This window comes from Lethenteron reissneri, chromosome 17 (assembly GCF_015708825.2).
Source record: "Lethenteron reissneri isolate LAM-NWPU_2019-01 chromosome 17, ASM1570882v1, whole genome shotgun sequence".
Lineage (NCBI taxonomy): Eukaryota > Metazoa > Chordata > Hyperoartia > Petromyzontiformes > Petromyzontidae > Lethenteron > Lethenteron reissneri.
The window spans coordinates 10,233,180-10,259,602 of record NC_083795.1 but is presented as its reverse complement, the minus strand read 5'-3'; the positions used below and the strand labels follow the sequence as shown (position 1 = coordinate 10,259,602).

The window sequence follows — 26,423 nt, the reverse complement described above, 5'->3', positions numbered from 1 at the left end:
CAATATTCATCCTATTTCTCTTTAAAAGGTGTAGGATAATAGTACTGTAAACGTGTTCCATTTTAGATATTAGGATATTGTCATGTGTAAGTATCTAAGAGTTTAAAATAACAGTGCATAAGTATAAGATAAATCATTTTTAACTACAGCCTTGTAATCTAGGGGTTGATGGTTTTTGTTTAACCAAGGGAGAATCGGTCGCTATTTCGTGTTACATGATAGACCTGGGAATTATACATGAATGCAATTCCGTGATTGCAGGTTACATTTCGTAAGTAGATGCGGTAGAGGGCGCACTGCGCACACTCTGCAGTGCTCAGAAGCGTGTTTTCGTTGTTCAGATTCTTGCAAACTCATTTCCTGCCCACACTGACAATGCATTATGACCAAGAGTCCTAAACGTAATGGTTTGCACGTGGCTTGCCTGCTTACATGCTCAAGTTCATACAATTACAGTACAGTATTGTGTTGATCCCTTTGTGCGTAGGAGAGCCATGCGGCCACAGTGACCGCCTGCGGCAATGTCTCCAATGTGACAATGCACTTGGGATTGAGAATATATTCCAATTTTTGGAACTGCATTCTCGAAAAAAAATATTGCAGAGGAAAGGTGGTGAGATTTATTATTATTGAAAAATTATGTCTTTTTGTAAGATTTATCATTTATCCATTGCACTGTACGTGGTTGGTTTTGTGAAAATCTCATCACCACATGGAAACAAAGGGCAGTCACCATCCAGAGTACCCTGTTGTTTACTCAAGTTAAATGGACTATAGCTGCCAAGTTTGTTGCAGTGCTCTCAACCATGTGACTTGATGAGTATAATGTTGACTGTCAAGGCATTAATGCGTTTTCCATCGCTGCTTGTGCCCAAAAACAAAAGCTTATTTTAAAAACAACTCAATACACTGTGAACCTGGCTCCTGAGTTATATTCCCGATCACCGTTAACATGTACAACAAGTGATATTAGAACTCAGATGACGTACACTGTTGAGATAAAGTGATGGATTTAGCTGGTGTGCAGGTGTTAAGTGGAATATGGATTACATCGCAGCGTCATGAGAAATGGAAAAGGCTTGGGAAGGCCTTCGTCAAGATCATGATTGATGATGCTATAAAAAGACCCCGAAAAAAACTAGTTTCAAAGTCTTGCAAGTTGAACAAATGAAAATGAATACCAGTGGTGGTGCAGTGTTAGTCAAACTACACTTAAACTGTCTCGTCAGTTGGATTTCCTCCACGGCTAACATTAGTGGCGACTGCTATCAGAATCGAATCTCACTCCCCATGCATCACCTTTTCAACGACCCGCACTGTCCAGTCTGGTGAAGAAGGATGGTCAAACAAGCCCCCAGGACTGACACAGCATTGGTAAACCTTCATCCAGCAGTGAATTGATAAACGATTGTAAATTATTGTTACATTAAATCATCGTTGAACCTTCCAACAATAATTGGGATGCTAAATCATTGGATAACACGCTTCGTCGTGGCAACTGTGTAGAAAGAAGGCATGGGTATCTTCACCAATACATACTGGCCAGCGTGAAGTACATATTCACATATCGTCCCCCCAGTAGAAGTGCACCCTGGAACAGTCGCAGCTGGTGTTCAGGTGATAGGGGGATTGTCACAATACACGACTTAAGAGATGGCGACGACTTGGCAGCAGTGGATTGATCTTCACCGATGTTGAACATATTCTTGGTTCTTTCGGTAAAGTCACGTAGAAGGGAAATAATAAAATAATACTAATATAAAACAATTAAAAATTCTCACGACGTTTCGACTGCAACACAAGCAATCATCATCAGGTGATGATGATCAGGTAATGATGATGATTGCTTGTGTTGCAGTCGAAACGTCGTGAGAATTTGCATCAGGTGATGATGATGATTGCTTGTGTTGCAGTAAAAACGTCGTGAGAATTTTTTATTGTTTTATATTTGTAATATTTTATTATTTCCCTTCTACGTGACTTTACCGAAAGAACCAAGAATATGAATCCCTGCAGTCACGAAAGCTTTAAATCAAGATGTTGAACATGTTAAATTCGGGGTTGTCTTCTCCTTTTCAGCCCCCCTTTGCCCCACAATCAGGCCGACAAGTTTATGCTGAGTCCCGATGAGCGGCTCAACATGGCTTACGTGGGCGCTGTGCCGCACGGCGGGATCCGGCAGGTGCGCATCCACTGGCTGTTGGAGCTCGTTACTGCGCGGTGAGACGCACAAGTGACCAACTGGTCTGTACCCGTCACTCAGCACCTTGTTTTGCTTATGCATAGTTCGTGTTTGTCCTGCACACAAACACATTTGCCCTTGACATGCCATTCATTTAAATGACGGAGCTTGTTTTTCTGCAACACTGCTGTTGTTATTCATGAATACAGAACACCCGATGGCCGAGCAGGGGTTCACGGTTGTGCCTGCAGAGCTCTCTGATGTGTTTTCGGGTTGTACCTCGTGTTGTTTGGCATTTTAGCCATACGTTTAATCCCTTATAGGGGATCTTCGTCATAAACTGGATATCCAGTTACTGAAAAAGTACCCAGCAATTACCACCAATATCCATCAACTTGACTTTACCGAAATAACCAAAGAATACCAATATCCAGTTTCAGTTCCGCATATGCAGGAACTTGATGTTGTTATTTTCTGCGTGCTTTTTCAGGAATTCAATATTCAGTTTCTAAAGGTTATCACAGAATATGGGATGAAACCTATGGCTATATGCCTAACAACACGTGGTATAATCCGAAAACACATTAGAGCTAAAACAGCCGATTGATAGTATTTATTTTTGCTTTGTGTTTGATGTAATTGCATTTTGTAGTTGACGGAACTACAGAATGTGAATGAAAGTTTCGTGTTCGAATAATTGTCATATGCGGGTTCAGATTTTACAGTATAGTGTTTATTTTCATGTGTGCAGAATATAATGTTTTGCTTAATGCTGTGAGAACTTAAAAATAAAGGACATTACATGAAACATATTAGTTAACAGTAATTTAAATTATTAATATTATACGAGTGCAAAAATACTGCATGGAAATTGGACACTGCAAATACAGGCAGATATATATATATATATTTTTAATCGGAACATATATGTTTCACAGAATATAGAGAGGGCACAATTGTTACCAACCCTGAAACATGTCTTCATTTATTTCTACCTATGCTGAATAATTTAACATACGCAAAATGTATAAGTTAATTTTACCATTTTCAACGTAGGTGAATAATAGAATGAAACTTCCCAGTTTACACAAACCAACGCCATCCATAATCACCATTAAATCAAGTTAGTAATTACCCTAATTTGGCAGGGTATTGAGGCATATACTTTCACCTGATAATTCCACAGAGACACTGCAAGATACATTAAACCCAGAAAACTGAGTGAAAGCACACATAAACATTCAACATATTGTCCACTTTACAGTATATAATGTATATAATGCAAGTGTATTGCAAAAGTGTATCATCCTGCTAAGTAAAAGGGGCTAAAAAAGGTAAAGGTGCAGCTCTGCAATGTCTTGCTCACCCCACTGGTGGCAGAAGGGCTTTCATGAGAGGGAGCCCTCTGGAAGGCATTTGGGTTTACTCTGCCATGATGGCCAAACGTCTTGCAAGAGGTGGGATTCCCACACTTTACCCCACCACATACTATCTGCCTATTGACGAACTGTGGTGTACCCATTTATACTGCTGGGTGGACAGAGGTGCCCATTGTTTTAGCTGCCACGCCAAGATATTCAACCAGGCGAACTCGAGCTTGCAAGTCCAATCTGCTCACCATTACGTCACAGTAGCATCAATAAAAGGCACAGTATAAGGGGATAGTACCTGACATGGTATGCTTTTAGTATATTAATTAATAAAACACGCCTTCATTGCCATCTCTGCTGGTTTTGTCATACATACAATTTTAAATTTATAATCATTAAAGATCAATACATTATAAAAAATTCCCCCTCGCGTAAACTACTGCATATATTTCTATTTAAAGCTTTCGTGACTGGAGGGATTCATCTTCTTGGTTCTTTCGGTAAAGTCACGTAGAAGGGGAAATAATAAAATAATACAAATAAAACATAATAAAATAATTCTCACGACGTTTCGGCCACAACGCAAGCAGCCGTCCTCAGGTGAAGACCAGGTCTGTCGGGGAGACAGTGTCTGTCTGACAGCGTCTGTCTCCCCGACAGACCTGGTCTTCACCTGAGGACGGCTGCTTGCATTGTGGCCGAAACGTCGTGAGAATTATTTTATTATGTTTAATTTTTATTATTTTATTATTTCTCTACTGCATATATATTGTGCAAACTTCCTATGACCACACCCCCCAGAATGTGCCTGCTATCATTGGATCTGCAAATCTAAGCAGGATTTGAGCCTGAATAATTCTTGAATGGGCAACCACCGTACATAAAACAGATGTTCACAGGCTTGCGGGGCTATGTTGTGGTCGGCACAGAGTAATTTTCACACAATCCCTTGTTGTACTGTTTGTCTATGCTCCCTGCCATCAGAAACCCACACTGACCAACGTTGCAAAGTCTGGTCAAATCTCTCTCATGACTGACATGGCATGGGGAGGTCCTCATCCAGCAGTGTATTGACAAATGGGCTTCACATGTAAAATACGTGCATTATGTGCAATGGTACTGTTCTACGTTTTTATTCATTAAAAACATTACATCATCACGTGCGAAATCTCAAGCTTAAAAGTGCATACATTTGATTAAAAATGAGGCCCTCTAGCATGTTTATTCACATGCCTAATTTTCATTGCGGACGATTTATTTGGCCGTGACACCAACATATCTCCTTTTTGAGATATATCCTTTTGAGCTATATCTCCTTTTTGAGATATATCCACTATAAAACATAAAAATCTCATGAATACTTTTCCCATAACGCACTCAAACACATAGACCACCCAGCCACTGCACAGCATTACAGTACAGTTCTGCATATATATATTAGCTTAAATAGAAAACAATGAAATAAAATAACAGAAATATTACACGTAATGTCGCTTCGCACATGTAAGGCTTGGTGTACGTATATACACCACAGGGGTGGGGAACATACGGCCCAGGACTTCATTGCATACAGCCCTTGGACAGATGAGGCCCTACCACTTCGCAACAACCTGCAGACAATATGTATCTGTTATTGCAAGCTTCTTAGCCGTACTGATCGGTCACCTTTCAAATAGCCGTGAGGACACGATCCTCGCGTGACCCGAGTTGAATGTAAAAAAGAAAAAATCCCCCGTCCATTCTATCAGGTAACACCGTGATTTATGATGGGTAACACCGTGATTTATGATGGGCAAATAGACGATCACCTCAGTTGCTCTCAGACTTCAACTGGTCCATGTTTAGGGTGAACTGCTCAAGAGGTATCTTGCTGTATCACGATATCTGCTCATGGACCATAACCAGATATGACAATGAGATCTTGGCCTGGAAACACGGTTAATGTTGTGGCACGCGAGTGTTTCATTTCTAGCAGCGGTTTAAGGCACAGTATGTGAAGGACTAACAATCCACTCTTTAATGTTTTTTTTAGACAGTCTCAATAAAAGCAGTAGTTTAACGCAGCAAGTAACTACTGTATGTGTATGACAAACTTTAGACAGCTTGGTATTTAAAAAAAAATCTCCCAAGGGTTTATTGGGCCCAAGACAGATATGCACTGCATCAACAACTGCAGCAAAGTAATATTTGCTTCATTATTTCATGCTATTTGCATAAACCGTAAGGTAATTAGTACCTGATATGTCTATGTGGAAGGTTTAGACTTGTTGGTGTTTCCTTCACGTGGTAATGTTAGATTTAACCCGGTCAAGCAAACCATCGACTGTACTTGTACACTCACGACTGTTAAGGCGACTCAAAACTAGCAGCTCCGAGCTAGAATATACGCAACTACTGTGCTTCAAAGTATTTTTTTTGTACTCTTTTAAAAATATATTTCTGTGTGTATATATATATAAAAATGGAGACTAAAATTTTAATTTGTTACCATATTTGCTACAAACAGTTGCATTCACTTAAGACAAAGCCTAACCTTGACTTATATATAGTCAAATGCTCATGGATAGAAGTGCTTTGGTTTTTCATGAGCAAAGCATCTTTCCTCCCATCTCAAGAAGACAGTACTCTTATAAAGCCGAGTATTTACAGTACATTAAGCTGTGCAACATTTTTTTCTTTTCAAAAATAGATTTCACTTCCAAGTGCTTGTGTTTGATCAGAATATTAGTGCAGTTGATTGGTTTTCATTTCAATCAAATGCTAAGTTTGTAGTTTCTGTGTTTGTGAAGTTAGTCATACACTGGCATCATCTATGGCACTCTACATTTACTGTACATTGCATTCATATACCTCGTATGGTATTGTTAACGCATGTTTTGAAGAACTCAAAAATGCAGTAAATGTAGCCAATCATATAAGGCTGTGCATGTGCCAGTCAGCAATCATTTAAAAACGTCTCATTTGATTGCCTCCTAAACTTCAGAGGCCCCCACCTCCCGATTGACTTCCAACCCATCGATCGCTACGTTGTTGTCGTGGTGACTTTTCCTCTCTTCAGCCTCTGCGTACAACACCGCATCGTGGATTAAGCAGAAGGTCAGGTTGTCTTCGATGGTGGAAATGCACTTTCCCCGATGGAGGGAGTCCATAACCGATGGGTTGCAGCATGCCAGGATAACCCTGATGCCAATACTCTGATAGTCCTTCATAATGGACTTAACTGCTCCTACACCCACCGAGTCCATGAACTGCATTGCTGAGCAATCAATGACTATTGTGTGAAAGTCAAATGTCGGCAGAAGATTATTTAACTCTAACATTGCCTGCTTGTTCACGATCTCTCCGTTGTCGCTGCCCGAAAGCTTCTTCCGCTTTTGCAGCTTTTCCTGTCGTTTTTTCTGCGCTGTCAACACCAGTGCGGGATTGACTTGGGTCTTCAGACAGAGCTGCGACTTGAAATATTCCTTATTGGCGTAATAAAGCGGCGCGTCAAAGTGAAACACGCGCACGCCGGGAACCTCCGCCACATTGCTGTACGCCTCTAGGTCGGCGTAAAAATTGTTGGTGTCGTGCACGCACCCGTACAGCGCCGCTCGCGGCCTCTGCGTGCGCACGATGAACACGAGCAGCGACACGCAGACGCCCACCAGCAGCCCGATCTCCGTGCTGATCAGCGCCGACGCGATCATCGTCACGAACCAAATGGACGTGTCCACCTTGCTCTCCCGCCACATCCGCGGTATATCCAGGAACTTACGGAACGCCCCGCGGAGGTTGACGATGGTGATGACACCGAGCACGCACTTCTGCAACGAGTAGAAGAGCGGGGCGATGAGGAGAAGCACGAGGAGGAGGACACCGGCCGTGACGACGGCAGACATCTGTGTCTGGCAACCCGTGGCCTCCTTGACCAGGGTCTTGGCCAGGGCGGCACTCGTGGTGAAGCTGTAGAAGAAGGCAGGCACGATGTTGCAGAATCCGATTGCGATCATCTCCTGAAACACAGGCATAGCAAACAGGTTCATAAGCCGGGTTTGATCCTGGGGCAAAGGGGAGCTGAGGAGAAGATAGTCATGAGTTTGACATCATCAGACATTGTCTATCCACTTGTGGTTGAAGGCCTCCCCACGCCTTCATCTTTCCTCTCAGTCCAGTGTTGATGCTGTTGATCTCACTCCTGCACAGGAGCTGATTTCATTGCTCAATCACTGCAGCAGATGTCCTCTTGGATGTGTAGCTCAGATATTGTTGTCAAATCTCAAACAGCTAAGTTTTACAAAAACTTATTTTGCTCTATTGTTTCCTGAAAGGTAATAATACATTTGAATTTTACCTCTATTGTTGGAATACATAACAAACTTGCGTAGAGAAAGAAAAATGTTGTTTAATATTTAAGAGGTATTTCAAAAGCAATATTATCTTCTTGGTTCTTTCGGTAAAGTCACGTAGAAGGGAAATATTTTGTATTTTATTATCTTTTATTTGTATTATTTTATTATTTCCCTTCTACGTGACTTTACCGAAAGAACCAAGAAGATGAATCCCTCCAGTCACGAAAGCTTTAAAGCAATATTATCACTCAACTTTAAACAGGCATTTGTTAAAATATCTTTTAAAAAATCTGCATTAGTCCCCATATCCTTCGCTTCTGCAAGAGTGCCGAGGCGGACCTGGTTGGCACGGACGGCGTAGCCGTGTTTCTTGGCGAACATCTCGGACAGCGAGACGGTGATGGCGAAGCCGATGATGGCGATGGGGACGGCGTCGGCGGCGATGCGCGGGATCAGTGACCACTCGGGTGCACGAGGAGGCAGGAACCCGGTGGGGATGTGGCCCGCGATGCTCGAACTGTAACTGCAGCACAGCAAATCCACGAGTAATTAATGTTTGATTTTTACAAGTGCGGGTTATTGGGGGTTACTTGACCATATTTCACCACATTGGCCAGTGCTGGTTGGCCAAAGTGTGGAGTATAAACGGTGTGGCATAGTACAGTATTAGTGGATTTTGTTGAACTGACCCCCTTTTGAGTGGCTTGGTATACTGGTCGTGGGTTCGATCCTGACCCTGACTCCTGTATATTTGGAGTTTGCACGTTCTCCCCATAGTTGTTTGGATTTTTCTCCGGGTCCTCCGGTTTTCCCCTCCACATTTAGAAACATGCGTTTCGAGTATTTGGCTGCTATAAATTTCCATGTGATAAGCCACTTAATTGAGCTATCATTTGTGGCCAGTCGCTGCTGAAAAGGAGCAATATAGCTCAGTGGGCCTTACATGGTAAAATAAAATATAGTAAATAGTTGACAACATAACAGTAGCCGACAATACCTGCGTGGTGGTCACCCATCCAAGCATCATGCAGGCTCAAGCTAGCTTAGCTTCCAAAATCTAACAGGATTGGGTGCTTTCTCGCATGATTTGGTCATTATGTCAGCATGTATTATTTATCTAATGACAAGTTGCCACATCTCTAAGTAAACAACTTTAAAGACTTCCGTTTCAGCAACGAAAGAGGAAGAGGAGGCCATGTTGGAACATCGCGCGCAACGCGACACAACAAACGCCGACTTACTTTTCCTTGAAGCCGCCAAAGTGCGACGCCAGCGTGGCTGCCACCACCACCACCAGCTCGATGGGGAAGGGGGCCTTCAGGCGTGCCTTGAAGTGTTCATTGAGTTCCTTGGCGGGCACGAGCACCAGGATGCAGATGATGCTGGTGACCACGTCGCACACGTTGGTGTTGCCGAGCTGGCTGAAGATGTGGTACCAGGTCTTGAGAAGGGAGCCGGCGCCGCTGGTGCGCGGGATGTGGATTCCCAGCAGGTACTTCATTTGCGACGTGAGGACAGTTAAGGACGAGCCGGTGACGAACCCACTCAGCATGGGCTCCGACAGGTAAATGGAGACGAAGCCCATCTGGAAAATTCCCATGACGACCTGAGCAGGGCGACATGGGTGGAGAGAAAGAGACCAGTGCAAGGGTTTGTTTTGCACTCCATAACCTAGCTCATACGAGATATGTAATGATTCATTCTAGATTTGAAGCTTTCGTGACTGCAAGGATTCATACTCTTAGTTCTTTCGGTAAAGTCATGTAGGTAAAAAATGAAATTAAAATTAATAAAAATAAAACAATAAAAAATCACGACGTTTCGGAGGCAACACAAGTCTCAGCAAATCTGGCTGTGACGGTCCCACCTGATGACGGAGACTTGTGTTGCCTCCGAAACGTCGTGATTTTTTATTTTTTATAGTTTTATTTGTATTAATTTTTATTTCATTTTTTACCTACGTGACTTTACCGAAAGAACTAAGACTATGTAATGATTCACTCCTCAGGATATTTGGCGAATTGTCACGATTTAGAGTTGAGATTTAGACTCGAGGTTCAAATGTTTTTTTGTCTCATTTTACTGGCTCATACAATGTGTTGGATCCACGTGCCTGAATGTGACATTTGCATATAGTTTACATATAATTTAAATTCATTGTAAAGAATCGCTTCTCACAACACTACAAGCACATTTTAATGTATGTATAGTGAGCGGCCTGCTGCCGCCTTATTCTAGCTCCTGCGAAGGGCTTCTCGGCACTACGCTCCTCGCTCGTAACCCCAACTGATGCCCTCCCCCCCCACCACCTAATGTGTGTAGATACTACTCACTCTATTGTATGTAGGATGTGTAGGCATATATGCCCACAACATGAAAAAAAATTGGGGGTTGACAAATTTTGGAAACCTGTTGGATCAACTTTTTACTCCCACATTTTATATCAAATATAAAATTGGCATTCGGTACATTTTGAGAATAATATTCACTGTATTATTTATTTTTCAGGCATATTTACTCCTGATGGTATGCTATTGATATCATACAGTAACAAAGATAGGAACTTGAATGAAGTAAAACATTTTCTTGAAGTAATGTATCAACCCTTTATCTCTCATATTCTATACCAATGCTCATTTAACAGTTGCATAAACCATTACTAGGTCGAGTTTCATAGGAATGACCGTTTGTAATAACTGCATCATTGGGATGAACTTTCTAAGTGCAAAAGTGATACTGGTAACAATGGCTATGAACCTGGTAAACTCCGGCCATGAACGTGACCGTGGTGCCAACAGCAATCGCAAAGCAGCTCCGGCCACAGGGGAGCCCCCCGATCATCACTGTGAAGCCATTTTCTTCATCGCTGATGGAGAAATTCATGCTGTTGTTGACGACGTGATCGTGCCCTTTAATGCCCTCTTCGGCAAAACCAGCCACCTGCAGCTCTCGGTCCACCACCTGAAACGGGATTCAATGCGAACAACTCAACATGAGAAACCTCATTGCATTCTGGGGAGACTGCAAAAACGTACAAACATTTGATCCGCATCACATCAAGCCCATGGAATGAAAACACTACAGTAATATTCGGTTAACGAAATAGATCTGTTCCATGTTTTCACTTCGCTGTTGGAAACTTCATTACCAGAGGTAGCTATAACAGAAGAGGTATAGGGGGGATGCATTTCCAGGGAGCAAACGGGAAAACATCAACTAGGCTCAGTGTCTTCTGTATTATCAGCACCTGGCCGAGTGGAATGTTACGCTGTGTCGTACTGTCCAACCAAACACCTAATATTTTCTCCATTTTCTCAGTAACACTGCTTCGTGTGCGTGTTAGTTTAGTGGCAGTTAGGTCACTAGATTGCTGCACAGAAGCCTTTACTTTGTCTGCTTGGTTTAACGTGGTATTGAAGGTGAACTCCGCAAATCCTAACGGGCACGCCACTTCACTTTTCATCTTTCCCGCCTCTACCCTCTTAATGATCTGCCTTTTCGTTTCCGAAGAGATGGATTTACGCCGCACTTCTCGCCGAATAAGGCCACTCGCACTAGATGGTCGTTTGGATGATGAAGATGATGATCACTTTATTACTGCCAAACACAAGATACAATGTTATGAACACGAGGAGCTTGAGCAGGTGGGAGAGGGAAGACTGGCGAAGAGTGCCACTGATTGGGCCAAGTGAGGGAGACTCACAAAGCTCTTCACCGATTGGCGACTAATAATGTACGGTAAACAAACTGCACTTGGGCGCATGCATAGGGCACGTGCAGAATTTAAAATGTTACTCTCTTTTTTATTCGCTTTGCGTGATTTCTGAAGATTTTTCTTTTCATTTTGCCGATTTATTTCACGAGTGATATCTCTGAACCAGTTCCAGGGCTGACCTTCACTAACTCGCATTGACCAGCATGGTGAAGTCCAGACAAATTACTCCCCATGACAGGTATGGCGTAGGAAGACCAAAATCCTGCAAATGTATTTTAAGCTGCTATGTTATGGTTACAGAAGAATGCCACCAAACAAGAATCCAGCAAAGCAAGAGTAACGCTCGTAGAAGGAAATCAAGGCAGAAGACGGGCCAAAAAAAATATGGTGGAACAGGCACCAGAACAGAGAAGAATGATATGGAAGCATCAGTAACACATGGCATTTGATAATTGCCAACAGTGGAGACTGCTGCAAAAAATTGGTTGGACCCAGCGGCCTCTGTATAGGGTCTGGATGGGACAAAGGGGGTGTACATTTATATACATTTGTGTTACTGTAGTATAAATATTCCACACACCTGGCCAATCATGAGACACAGCACCCCGAAGATGCCCACGGATATGTGTTTGGAGGTGCCCATGAGGAAGTAGATGATGCAGGCGAAGAAGGACGTGTAGAGTCCATAGATGGGATCTTGTCCAGCCAGCAGCGAGTACGCGATGCATTGGGGCACCAGCAGGATGCCCACGATGAGCCCCGACATGAAGTCGCCCAGTATCCATTCGCGTACCTTGTACTTTGGCAGCCAGCGCAGTACGGGAAACAGGTTCAGGAAGAAGGATTTGAGTTCATGGGGGGAGCAGCAGCAGTTGTTGGCCACCGTCTTGGCCAGCGCCACCTTTGCATTGAAGGGGGCCTGCTCCCGTACATGCAGACGTATGCGCACGCACGTGCCTCCATCCCCACGAGGCGACTCCGTGCAGCCATTCCCGACGGCCACCATCTCCTGAAGGGACAGTAAACAAGGAAGAAAAATAACGCTATGCATGGCTTCTGTAACGCTTCCCAAAATATGTTAGTCCTCAACAATATTTACGTTGCGATAACTATGCGTTTAACTCCGCACAACGAGGTGGTGTCACACAATTACCTTGGTCGACGAGGCTTATCCGTTAAGCTCTGGATTTAAGTTGCGGGAAAGTTTGTAATTAATGTGGCTGGTTTTCTTCAGGATGTTCCCCTAATAGCAATGCAACTTCATATGAAGGTTTTGTGTATATTGGATCATTTATTAGCATTATTGTGAACCCTCTGCTCCTGATAGACAGATGGAGCTGGTGCATTCATGCTTTACACCTCGGTTGGAAAGTGTTAAAGAGCAAATTAGTGTCTTGTTGGGGGGTGGGGATTCTATGACCATATTTCGCTACGCTGGTCAGTGCAAGTTGAATGGTGCGTGCATCCGGGATTCATTCAGATTCACTCACCACTGATGTTAGCCATGGCTGGACATTGAACTCCGTTTTCTGGGTTCATAGATTATCGGCCACTGCCCCACTCAATCGCTGATGTGCAATTTTGTAAGAGACCAAACTTTTTAAAAAATGTATTGGAGGCCAAGTACTATACTGTGAGTTTTTTCCCCCAAATTATCTGGCTTATGTTTAGCAAATTTATTTACAATATAATCTCGCTACCAGTGTTGAGAAGGTTTGTTTCAGAATAGAGTAAATAGTAAATGCTATTTCAGATAAATTAGCCGTGAAAGATTTTATCAGGTTTACTACCTCGTGTCATGTAAGGTTCCTATACCATCTGGTTATTGTTGCATATTAAGTGGATAATTTTACCATCAGGCTGACAGTGTTTCAGCCCCGAAGCATAACCTTGTTTCAAGGTTATGGGGATTGCAAACGATTCTATCCATATCAAACAAACCGTAAACAAATGTTTAACGCTAAACATAATAAGGATACATTCTGCTTATGCTGTCATTCTGCATTGGTAATTTTATTCAGCCGACTCTTGCAGACAGTTGGGATATCAAATGAATCAAATGAAGCTTGCACATTTTTAATCAGATTTTGGTGAACTTTGAACAAAAAACACAACTGGTGTTAAATATTCTACCAGCATTTTTGTTTACTTGACCATGACAATTTAGATGAGTGGATGAACCTTTAGAATGGCGAGGAGGGGGGGGGTGAGGGGGTCAGCCCCCTCCAGCCCCCCACGACAGGGCTGACCTATTTGCTTATAGAGTATTACTCTAGCTTCATAAACTCAACACAAACGGACTTTATCTTGCGTGTGAAATCAGGTTAGCTGGCTTGCATTAACTTAAACTGATTCTCCTGCGTGGTTTCCGAGATATACCGTAAATAACTATGACTGGCACGAATTTAAAAACGTAATGCTGTTCAAACAAAGTGAAAGAGTTAACAAAGTCCGCATTAGCGCCAAGCACAAGCTTGGCGCTTCCGTCACTGGTGAATGAATGACTTCGATTCAGTTGCGGTTTGAACACACAAGGATGACTTTCAGTGAAGTAAAGCATTACACTGGCCAGGGCTATAAAATCAAGTTGTGTGCCCTCTTAGACTAACCTTCCATTCATTACAGACCGGGCTTTTGTGGGCGTGTTGTGAGTGTCCTTGTTGTAATGACGGAGGTATTCAGAGGAGGAAGAGAAACATTGTGTCTATTTAAGTAGAAGGGCTTAAAAATACCAAGCCTTTCCTTGTGTTCGTTTTCTTCAAGGAGATCTGTTATAGATTTCTTACTTTGTCTCTAGAACCTGCCATTATCTGTATGCAGTACGTACACGGTGCAGTTTATTCTGTAATATCAACATCAGTAACTAAATCTTTAATTTAAATGAGCATTTCTTCGTAGGTGCATGCAGAGGATTTTAGAATTTCATGACAAGATAAGGAAAGCATTTTGAAAGTTCACAATATGTAATAAGAAAGTATTATCTGCACAGCTGACTCTCAGTGAACTATGAAGAAGGGTCATGCCCAAAACGTCACCTATTATGTATTTTTCCTTTTAGAGTCAGTGTTATTGACGAACGTGTTGAGTTTTCCTCGTCCACAACTGCCAACGCAGCATTACCAAATATTTCGCTGAATTATCAAGGGTCTTTGGAGGCATGTGCATGTGGCTAAGACAAAACAACAGCACATATATTAGACTTTTAAACATTTGTTGGTTACATGTTTACGATGAGAGTGAAGGCAGAGAACACACAATTAGTTTTTTTCTTCAAGTGATCAGTTTACTTGCTGACATGTTTGTGGTCCTGTGTACACTGGGGTAAATGATCTTTGAAAAGTAAGAAGCGGCTAATAACATAAACAGTGAGAATGTAAAGCTAACCTATTTCCTGCAGTCACGAAAGCTTTAAGTCAAGATTTAACCTATTTGTTTTCTTTGCAAACATGATTAATCCACAACATGGATAATCCACTCGTTAGCTGTACCGGTAAGTAGGAAGAGGATGTTGTGATGGTTGGGGCACCTGTACATGGCAGGTTCCTGAATAATATATTAGAGTGAACACCCAGAGTTTAGCAATGATCAAATTGCCACCTCTGAAGGCACAAAAATCTAGATCATGGAAAGAATATCGCACAATACCAGCAGAAAACTGCATGTAAATGAATTGTCTAGAGTGCTGTATTATTATGCAGATAACGAAAACTGAGACTTGGAATGCCCCGGGAAGATTTACAGAATTCCCAAACAGCTGCCTCAAAAAGAGCATGATCCTGGGAATACCAGAATCGGTGGCAACCCTAGCTGGCATCCAAAATCTTCAAGCCAACTGGGGGGATTCTGTAAGAGGAGACCTTTATATGATGGGCGTTGACCTTACAACAACTACAGTCATCTAGCAGAAGTGGTACCAACGTGTGTAAGAATCAATACTACCTGTGATGACCTCTTGACTTTGAGTTCATAGCGATTGTGATGGTATCACAGATGTATGTCAGGAACATTTTTTGATTGAAAATAGTACATTTTTTAAAGCCATTTATTTTTCGTCATTGTGTCATTTACATGATTAGTTACCGTGCCAATGCATTTCTTACAGTAGACGTATACATTTGGAAAAATACTTAAGATTATAATTCCTATCTTTCTTGTTATACTTAACAAGAATAAACTTCGTAACAAATTTCACATAAAAATGTAAACAATATATTTCAATGAGTGTACAGTATGTTTGTTATTTACAAGTTATACTAACGAAGATAATAGAACAAAATCTGAAAAGTATGCAAAACATGCTTGGAGTTGCACCAAGAGATGGGACAGGAAGTGGAACGCATGGATCAAAAAATCAACTCTATTTAGTGACATCATAGTGACAGTTTATGCTCTCGTCAAGGAGCATAAAACCATCACGCAAACTCCGGTCATCCTCGCAGCAGCTTTTGGCTATCCATCGAACAAAGACGGTCACTGCATCGTGCACTTTCACATGCGCTTCTGTGGTCATCTAGAATGATCTTCCTTTCGATATTAGGTAGCCACTGGAGCTATGCACTTTTAAATCGAGATTGAAAACTCATTTCTTGAGAAACGTTTTTTGTCTTAAGTTTGTTGTCCTTTCCCCGCATCTTCAATTAGCACGGTTGGCTCCATAAGGTGCGAAATAAGTTCTACATACATTCATACAATGATCTGCCAAGTAAAAGGGATGACGACCAATGGAAGAGTGGTGACATGATGGAAATCGCCTGAGAAAGTACCCCCATGGAGATGGAGCGATGAGATTAGCTCATGTGCAAGACCATCGCATGACTGTGAGCAGATCACAACACGGGGAGGCCCTCATCCAGTTGTGAATTGATCATGGCTGTTATCAATGAATATGAAGTGAAAAAAACTACTTTCCTGTGAGCTATCCACCTTGAGTTTTATTGTATCTACAAACAGCAACTTGTCAGCAAACATTGTTGTTGTGTACTGCAGGCAGGTAGAAAATCCAATTGCGACTGGCAATCAATAGTACCGGTTTTCTCCAGGTGCAGCTGAACCCTTCTGCTCGAAGTATAGGTCAAGCTTGTGATGACCATGATCTTGTAATGGTCATCATTAGGTCACTGTTTCCTCCTTTTTTTTACCATGTATAACCAGTTTTTCGAGATTGGACAAAAAAAGACGTTCAACTTTTAACGTCGTCCCCCTCCCCCCGTGATCACTGGTACCAAATGTGCTCGCACATTTATAGTGTTTTACAACCCCATTTTGGCAAAGTGTGAAAACGCAACGACGTACTTTAACTGCAGTACAGTTGACCTCCGAAAAGAGCCAACCGGCTGTTTTACATGAAGTCGCGTGTACAAGTACTGCAGCTGCTCACAAGTAAAAAAAAAATGAAAAGGAAGTTGACCAACACAAGTGGCAATACCAGCGCGTGTTTTTTCTTTTCTTTTTTACAAACCAGCGCTTTATAATGTACATCGCCGGTCGTGGCGATGTGAAGGCGTTGCCCTCCCCCCCCACTCACTCACCATGCCTTCTCAGTCGCATGTAGGGCAACACCAACCCTGGCCATGCCCAAAGAAGCTCGTCCCAAACTGCAGGAGCCCGTGCTCAATGTCCACTTTTTATGCTAATGTATTCCTGGTGACCTTTCACCACCGGCAGCTCAGAGTGGATTGGTTCCTTCTCCAAAAGGCGCCACATCAGCAATCATCTCACATCGGTTGTGACAGAACGAGTGTGTCAAAATACGTTCAGTGTGTGTGTGCGTTGGAATGAAAAAAAATGAGAACTAGACGTCACGCACCTTTTTACATTAATTTAAGTAGTCATGTATATCAAAACCACGATGTAAGAAAATTTTTTCCGCACGAGGAAATGATGTTGGAAACGCGTGAAGATGGTGTGCTTTGACTAATGTGATGCACATTAATAGAATGTTGACAAGAATGAGCCACCAATCCCACTGGAATACAGTTTCCTTGGCATCCAAACAATATGCTTAACAGAGCTTGGTGCGGACTTAATTATACAATGTCATTACTGTGTATATAATCCTATGAGAATAGGTTTTCCACTTTTTTCTGGCAACAAAACAGGTGTTGAGATGTTAAAACACCAAACTGAAACCTTTTAGAAGGAATCACGTCTGCATTAACCACAATACTTGTGGTCAGAATGCAAACAAAAACATACTCTTGATAATATATGCATTGTCTTTGAAACTGATTGGTCCACTCCAGAGACAGCTTTCTTTTGAGCCTATTCTCAAAACGGTGTTAGACCAGAGGACGCCAAAAGGCGTACAGCACAAAGACAACTGAAACCTTTACAAGGAATCAAATGTTTCAGTTTGGGGTTTTAACATCTTAACACCTACATTTTGATTTAAAGCTTTCGTGACTGCAGGGATTCATATTCTTATTCTTAGGTGTTTTCGGTAAAGTCACGTAGGTAAAACATCAAAATTAATAAAATAATAAAATAAAAATAAAGATCACGACGTTTCGGAGGCAACACAAGTCTCCGTCATCAGGTGGGACAGTCACAGCCAGATCAGCTGCATCAAGTGAGGCAATGATTCAAGATGTAATCCCTTAAAAGCGAGTTGAGGGGTGAGGAGAGGGGGGGGGCTCATCAGAATGTGGTAGCCAATGAATGGAAAGTATCGGGAGAGGAGGGCCGTCGCCCACCCCCTTTTGTTGGCCCTTCTCTCCCGATACTTTCCATTCATTGGCTACCACATTCTGATGAGCCCCACCCCCCCCCTCTCCTCCCCCCCTCAACTCGCTTTTAAGGGATTACATCTTGAATCATTGCCTCACTTGATGCAGCTGATCTGGCTGTGACTGTCCCACCTGATGACGGAGACTTGTGTTGCCTCCGAAACGTCGTGATCTTTATTTTTATTTTATTATTTTATTAATTTTGATGTTTTACCTACGTGACTTTACCGAAAACACCTAAGAATATGATTCCTTGCAGTCACGAAAGCTTCAAGTCTAGAATTCATATTCTTGGTTCTTTTGGTAAAGTCACGTACAAGGGAAACAATAACAAGCAATCATCACCTGATGATGATTTCTTGTGTTGCAGTCAAAACGTCGTGAGAATTTGTATTGTTTAATATTTTTATTATTTTATTATTTCCCTTCTACGTGACTTTACCGAAAGAACCAAGAATATCTTAACACCTGTTTTGTTGCCAGAAAAAAGGGGAAAACCTATTCTCATATTTTGGTACTGGCAAAGGAGGTCCCATGATATATAATCCTACTTTTTAATAATATGCAACTTGCATTCGGAGAGCAGTCTTTTTGACATTTAGTAATGTGCGCGTGGATATCTTCGTTATATTTTATTAACATAAAATGAAATACATTTTAGCCTTTTTATTAATGCATAACAAGACCACTGTGCTGGTCCATGAAGGCTTATTTTACCAAACTGGAAAGCGCACAATGGAAAAGGCGAGATCTTGTACGAGTTCAGTTATGACTTACCTCTGATGTTAGGCATGGCCAGGAGTCAAACTTAACACACACCATAGATGTAAACTCTACTAATCATGGAGTGTGCGCTGTATGAATAATTTTCTCAAACTATACATCGATTTTGTTGTTGTTAATGTTACTTTTTAAATAAGTGCTATTTGCTCATTGCAAACGACGTTGTGGTGCTTTGGTCTAACAGGTATCTTCAAACCAAACTGTCACCATTATAAGTCCAATGAGACAATTATACCAATACATTATGTAATATCAAAAATGCAAGTGATTTTATTTCATTTTGCAACATAAACGTCTGGGTGGTCTCCGACTCGAACTTATTGGACCACAGAGCAATGCGGGTTTATTATTATTTTGCCGTTTACCAACCGCACCCTCTGAGCCTGTTTGGAACAGAGAACCATGGCAATCGGATCATTGTGGTTGGCGTTGGCATATGAATTGCCATAATAACTTCACTAATCAAGTCACCGTTAAATATTTATTAGTGCGTCAAAGGGGCGAGAGAATTGCACTTTAGATTTGATCAGGCAGGCCATGATGGTGCATGTGATGTTGGCATGGTTGGACGTTCAGCGTAATGATTTCCAAGTCCAAGGTTTACCCGCTTGTGTACTCGTTTCAGCCCACGGTTAAAACGTGCTGAGAGGGGTCCATTATCAAGGCTCTTCTTGTTTGTGACTGTCAATAGAGCCTTCAACAGGACCACCACACTAACCACGTGTGGGTTTCCATGGCAGTGAATAGTGATGTGATGCTCTTTGTTATACCCTACTGTGCGTTGTTCATGCATAGTTTAAAATGCTTAAATAGAATGAGATAAGAGGACTGGGACATGTATATCTAGAGCTCTTTTGTGAGTCCACAGTTTGGGTCTCACCACGCCATGAGTTGACCTTACTTCGCCAGGCTGGTTGGCAAGGGTTTGGCGAAAGCAGGGAAAACAAACGTTGCAACATAGTACAGTCAGTACAACAATGGATTAGTCTGCACTGCCCCCCGGTTGACAATGTAGCTCTGCAGCAGCCAACATCATCTGCTTTATACTGTACATGGTGGTCACCCATTCAAGCTCTATCCAGGCTCAAAACATCTTGCTTAGCTTCCAAAATCTCACGAGGTTATAGGTAAGAAAATGCCTGGTACAGGTATATTTACATAGAACAGAGTTAAATTCAAATCACGTAGGAATGCAGCCACATGTTTCTCATTATTGTGCCTCAGAGCATCTGAGGACATCGTAAACATAATCTTCTGGCCCCGGTTTTAATAATTTAATGTAGATTACACTGGCCTGTATCCTATCATGTTGAAAGGGTCCAAGGTTAACTCTGCAAGTGAAGGTTAGCTCTGTAAGTGAAGGTTAACTTTGTAGGTACAAAATGGTCATGTATGGAGCTGAATGTTTCGTAAGAATTATGTTTTTAATGCTCTGTAGTAATACTAATGTTGAGCCCTTTGCCAATTCACAGCTGGATGAAGGCAACTTCGCTGCACTCTTGAGTTCAGTCTGTCAGGACAAGTTGAGATATCACTTAAATAATTAATTTATGATTTTAAAAAAGATACTTCCACTATACTAGAGCATTTTGACAATCGAACTGCTGATTAATAGCCTCCCCACGCCATTGTTGGTGAAGGTGATGGTTTGGGGCATACTTCACCGCGCTGGTCAGTGTGGCCCGGTAAAAAGTGGCTAAGGACCAGTTCAGATGTCACTCGCTACCTATGTCAGCCGTGGCCTGGAATTAAACTCGGGTTACCTGGTTGATAGTCCGATGCACTAACCACTGCTCCGTTTATCATACTGTATGCAGCTATGTAAACATTTCACACGCATAATGAGGCTAAAGAGCATATTGGTCTGTAGCACTAATTTTTTACAGTTGAGTGGATTGCATTGGCAGTGGTGCAAAAGGAAAAAAAACTAAAATATCACATTCATCAATAGCATCGTCTTACAACAGAAAACATTGAATACAGAATATGCATAATACATCAGCTGATGCTTATGAATGGATATTGAGGGCAAGAGATCCTTGAAGAAGTGCCATTGACTGAAGCTTCAGCCGATTACCGTATTCTCTGGATTATAATATGCACTTGTTTTACTTGTACGTATTTGTTTTTAAAAGTTGGATGCATCTCATAATCCGGTAGGTGCATGTGCATAACCAGATTTGTATACATTTATTGACGCTGGGTAAAGGTTTTGTGTCTTACTTTCCAGGACGTGTTACAAACTGGAGAATACGGTCTGTCTGTTGCAAGGCGGTGCTATTGACGATGGTGGTGAGCTTTTTGTTTGTGCTTAACGGTTATTCTTAATTGGGCATTCGTACAAGTACATTGGAATCAAGATAGGTTTCCCACATATGCAATCGATGGTGCATTTTTCTAAATAGTTTGGAAAAATACTGAAGCTATTTGGTTTTAGTTGTGCAATATACGGAACGGCATGCCAAGTGAACTTTGCTGGGATAATTAAGTTTCATGAGCGAGCGTTCATTGACCAGCGAGTTAATAAACGTTGCGGTCTTCTTAGTCATGCGAAATCGGTCAGGGCGCCTACTTGTTCGAGCTTCTGATGCAAAAGAACCGTGGGGGGAGGGAAAGAAAACTGTGGAAAAAAAGAAAACTGTGGAAAAAAACCCTCGTTGAATGTTTAGCCATTTTTTTGACATCACAAAGTTAATTTCTAAACATTGCCAAACAGTAAAACAAAATTGGTTGCACGTGTATTTTGTTCCAAATTCGACATGGTCAGGCCCTGCACAATCACCCACGTTTGAGTGATTGTCTGATGGATGTATATTTTTTTTTACCAAGGGTGCCTTAATTAGAGCTCTGTTATTTAATAAACTGCGTATACATCACTGGGGTGGAGTGGTGGTGCGGCGGTGAACGCACTGCACTATAACTCCACGGCTGAAATCAGTGATGAGGGTTACATGAACAGTCTGCTTCCCACCACCAAACCAACCGCACCACTGATTAGCACGGTTGCCTTTGTACGGTGCAAATGAAGTTCAACATACATACAACCTGCACACGATTAACACAGTATGTACAGGATTTCATCCAGCACTGGATTGCCAAAAGGGTTCTTAATTGGTATGATCATTTATCATAGTATACCGAGTAGGAATGTAATCTGCATTGTTAAAACAATTATGTTTTTTTAGTATTTTTTTAATGCACAGTATATGAAGAAAGTAAGAAATAAAACTGCTCAATTGGAATGAATACGAACAAATAAAAGGTAACATGAAGCAAGTTTTCTCAACAAAATAAAATAGTTTAATGTCAGCTTCACAACCAATATCTACTGAGGTTTTTTGGGTTAGATAGCGTAAAAATAAATTTGTCGTTAAACACGCCATCACCCAACACAGCCAATGAGTAAGGTTTGTCACGTAAACAAACATGCAAACATCGTTACTCGTTCAGCACACCGGTGCGTTGGAGAGTAAACCCACAACATTTACAATTCGAGTACGACGTTTCACCGGTAATTATAACAACCAGCATCATCAGGCGACAGCCATAATTGTAGATAAATTCTCCTGTTTCAGTCTTAAATATAGGGGGGTAAATGTGATGTCGTCACTGTGAGCCAATAAAATACGTAGTTGTTCTCGGGGGGATAACTAGAGAACACAGCAGAGTGTGTATTGCCTCGGAAAATAATTGAAGATGCATTGGGATCAAACTAATGAACTAAAGAGGTGAAATCTTGATTTGAAGCTTTCGTGCCTGCAGGAATCCATACTCTTTGGGTCTTTCGGTAAAGTGACGTAGGTAGAAAAATAATCAATCACGACGTTTCGGACGCAACACAAGCGTCCGTCATCAGGCGAAAAATATAGATCAGAAACATGGACACTTGACTATTAAGATGTTGCCTGCATTTCATTGTCTCTTTCAATATTATTTGCTTTGCCCAACCGACATGTTTAACGAATGGGTGTTTCGCCATAAGAAGGCATTGCTTGGAGTGCGTTACAATTATGGCCGTTCATCAATACGACTGCGATTATTTTTTTGAGCGCAAGCCTCTATGGGAATGTCACGTACAAAGTTTAGTTGTTTTCAGCTTTGTTTATCTGCGTAGACAAGCTATCAACGTAACCTTGTTTGCCCACGCCAGGCTGAACAACCTTGGCTCCCCGTGTTATTACGAACGAGTCTTTTAATTGCTTCTGTGGGATACTACATCAGGTCCAATGTTGCAAAATGAGTTGGAAATTGTGGCGGTTTTACTTATTTAATTAAAGCGTATGTATGTTAATAGCCAGTAAGTCGTGTTAGATTAAAGACAAATGTTCCTTGGATAGCAGGATTGATATATATATATGTTTAGTTTGTGTTCTCTGTAGTGGCAGAAATAAATGTAGGCAAAGATGCATGCATAGGTACATTCTTGGAATTACACTTAAAGATGGAAAGAGGAACAGAAATTGGAGAACTTAAACACGTTAGAGACGTCATATTTTTAAGTCCTTTATATTAAGTTCACTTGCTTGCAGTGCTTGCTTGCTTACGGCCGTGCAAATCTTTTGGTCGTTTTTTAACCCACTTCCCGTGATCCAATCGAGCTGACATTTTCCACACAGACTCGTTGTGTGTGACAATTAATGTTCGTGAAAAAATTTTCCCAAAATTTTACACTTTTTAGGACAAAAATATTATGTTTAATTACCAATTGCTTAATGGTGCCATGCAATCATCTGACCCATAGGTGGCAGCGATCTCAAGCCAGAGGACGAGAGGACTCTAGCCGCCACGCATATAAAGGATTTATAGTGAAAAACTTTGTTTTTACGGGTTATACTTGTTTACTATGATGAAAAGCAAGTGGGCCTGGGAAGGACACGTTGTAGAAATTGAGGCGCCGGCCAGCAGTGGTCGGGTCAAAACGACAGGGGTGGCAGGCAAAGGAGAGGATATCCAACAGAACGATAGAGGCAGCTCAACAACAATCCAGCAGCAGTTTGCTGGAATGTTGCTTTGCAAGACCGTGAGAGATGGAAACATTTTGAGGGAGGCCTTGATCCATTAGTGGATAGATCATAGCTCAATTGATCTGTCCACTGATGGATGGATCTATCCATTCTAAATTGAAAACCAATTATTTTATAACTACTTTTTGTGTTTAGTTTGATCTTTCCCCGTACGTCCGCCGATCAGCACGGTTGGCTAAGTACGATGCGAAAGAAGTTCAACATACATACATAAGCTAATGATGACGACAAGCAGCAGAACAACATTTTTCTTAACGTCATTCTCGTACGTGCACAATGACATGCAGTACGTTTACTGTAACGATGACGCAAACAGGTGGTCATTTTTACACAATGAAACTTCTTTTGTTCAGTTTTAGGGTCACGATGAATCAACAAGCTTCTTTCGCATTGTACTTAGCCAACCGTGCTGATCGGACGTGCGGAAAATATTACAATCGTATTATCTCGCGTAATACTTTATCAGACATATTTCAACCTCGACTCGAAACTGCAACGCCTTCACATAAAATGCTTCATCAAAATTTTAAACTGAAGCCATGAAAATTGTGCATAGTGCTCAGTCAGTATTGTAAGTTCATCATTCATGTCGCTTACATAGCAATCGTGATCGCTTTATCATAATACGCAACTTCGAATAACTTTGTTTCAATCTGTTTGCTGTTAATCCGGTACATCCCAATTAACATTTAGATGTCAGAACAATTTTAAATGAACCATAGCAGTTTTCTGTATTCGTTACTCCCACCTCTTCGGTATTGCTATATATTACGTATTCCAAAATTGCTCCGTCATTTCAATTCAAATAAATGTTTATTTGTTACACGGGAAATTCTTCTTTGGTTCTTTCGGTAAAGTCACGTATAAAAATTTTAATTTATTATTTTATCTTTATACGTGACTTTACCGAAAGAACCAAACAATAATTCCTGCAGTCACGAAAGCTCCAAAATTAAGACGGGAAATTCTGTTTAGCCAGTTACCTAGCTAGTTTTGGTGGCAACCCCCCGAAGCTACTAACAGAGTTACTGTTGGTGTGAAGAGGACGCCAGCCAGCAGCCAGCCCGAAAACTCGAGGCATATATTATTTTTAATGGAAGGATAGATTTCGTGGTGTGGTGATGCCACGGTTAGTACACTACACTACAAACGCGACGAACGGAGTTCGATTGCCAGCTACGGCTAATATCGGTGGTGAGTTATCTGAAGCAGTCCTGATTATCCCTATTCCCCAAATTGCACTAACCAGTGTGGTGGAATAAGGCCAAATAACCCCAATGACTGAAATGCATGGGGATGCCCGTTTCCAGTAATCGATTTCCAAAAGGCTGTAAAACAAATTATATACATAGATTACCAGGAAAGAAAGTCCAATAATCCATAGCTTACACAAATAAGTGTTGTCCATGATCAACACAGAGTGGTGAGAGAATGAATGGATAGTCGAATACAAATGAACAAAAGTCCCTTTAATTCATGCTATTTTTTAGGGGGATGCTGCTTCATTTTAATTGTGGTCTTTATAGGTTCCGTATAATTTACATTGTGATATTATCTTACAAAACACACAAACTAATGGTTCATAAAGCAATACTAGTTATTAATGCTATATATTAGTACGCGTGTTTCACATGCTTTCCCATTTACAAATAACAAGAAGCACATGAATTATGTTTATATTGTTGCCAACGACATTTTTGTAACAATTTTTTTTATACATCCGTATTTGCATCAACTGAGATTCATCTTCTCTCATTACCAAAACACCACAAAGGACCCACAACTCAGCAAGTCAGATCTGGGATGACAACCAATTTCAATCTCCTAAAGGAATTACAGCAACACAAATCCCGTGGCGAAATCCCACGAAGAATAATTATCGGTCTACCCACGTGCACCGCAATATTTGTAATTGACCCTCGCTTCGACTCTCTCAACAACTCAACTTTTGTTGCTTTTCACCGAAAACGAATCAACAACGACAAAAACTCAAGTAAAACCACTGGCGGGCGTTTGCGTGCATTGCTCACCGTCTCCTCCGCGGCAGGACCGAGCAGGTGTTTGTTGATGCCCGAGTCCTCGTTCTCCTGCTCGTCCATGAGTGAGCTTCGTTGGCGGCGGCGGCGACGGTGTTGGACGCAGCAGCAGCAGCAGGAGCAGCACCAGAGTGATGTGACAGCGACTCGCGCGTGCCACGTGCGGCTGCGGTGGCGGTGCACGCAGCAATAGCCCAGCCTCCAGCATGGCAGGGGCAAGTTGAGCACATACAGTATTTAGGGAGAGGCGAAATACC

General features: G+C 41.7%; 2 protein-coding genes across 3 annotated transcripts in view; one reads left to right on the top strand and one right to left on the bottom strand.

Annotated features, from left to right (window-relative positions):
• IDUA (alpha-L-iduronidase) overlaps positions 1-26,423 on the top strand; it is a 48,467-nt gene that overhangs the window by 4,740 nt on the left and 17,304 nt on the right. For both annotated transcript variants that reach the window (XR_009755251.1, XM_061553107.1), the window contains exon 2: positions 2,080-2,220. Coding sequence is in view for 1 of the 2 variants with exons in the window: in XM_061553107.1 (XP_061409091.1) it covers positions 2,080-2,220 (141 nt within the window). In the remaining variant the exon portion in view is untranslated. The remainder of the gene's footprint in view (positions 1-2,079; positions 2,221-26,423) is intronic.
• Positions 4,256-26,388, bottom strand: LOC133343466 (sulfate transporter-like). The gene is made up of 6 exons (XM_061553106.1): positions 26,161-26,388; positions 12,179-12,607; positions 10,641-10,844; positions 9,125-9,489; positions 8,223-8,406; positions 4,256-7,547 (listed from the first exon to the last, which is right to left on the bottom strand). Exons 1-6 carry the CDS (start codon positions 26,227-26,229, stop codon positions 6,525-6,527), a joined length of 2,274 nt encoding a protein of 757 aa, XP_061409090.1. The 5' UTR covers positions 26,230-26,388; the 3' UTR covers positions 4,256-6,524.

What these genes read in the sequence shown, in the direction of transcription:
- LOC133343466 (XM_061553106.1), bottom strand. Translation starts at nt 26,229, where the DNA reads ATGGACGAGCAGGAGAACGAGGACTCGGGCATCAACAAACACCTGCTC. An exon ending in GTCCTGCCGCGGAGGAGACG is followed by an intron (nt 12,608 to 26,160) that starts GTGAGCAATGCA and finishes CTGTCCCTTCAG; the next exon opens with GAGATGGTGGCCGTCGGGAA. An exon ending in TGTGTCTCATGATTGGCCAG is followed by an intron (nt 10,845 to 12,178) that starts GTGTGTGGAATA and finishes ATCCCGTTTCAG; the next exon opens with GTGGTGGACCGAGAGCTGCA.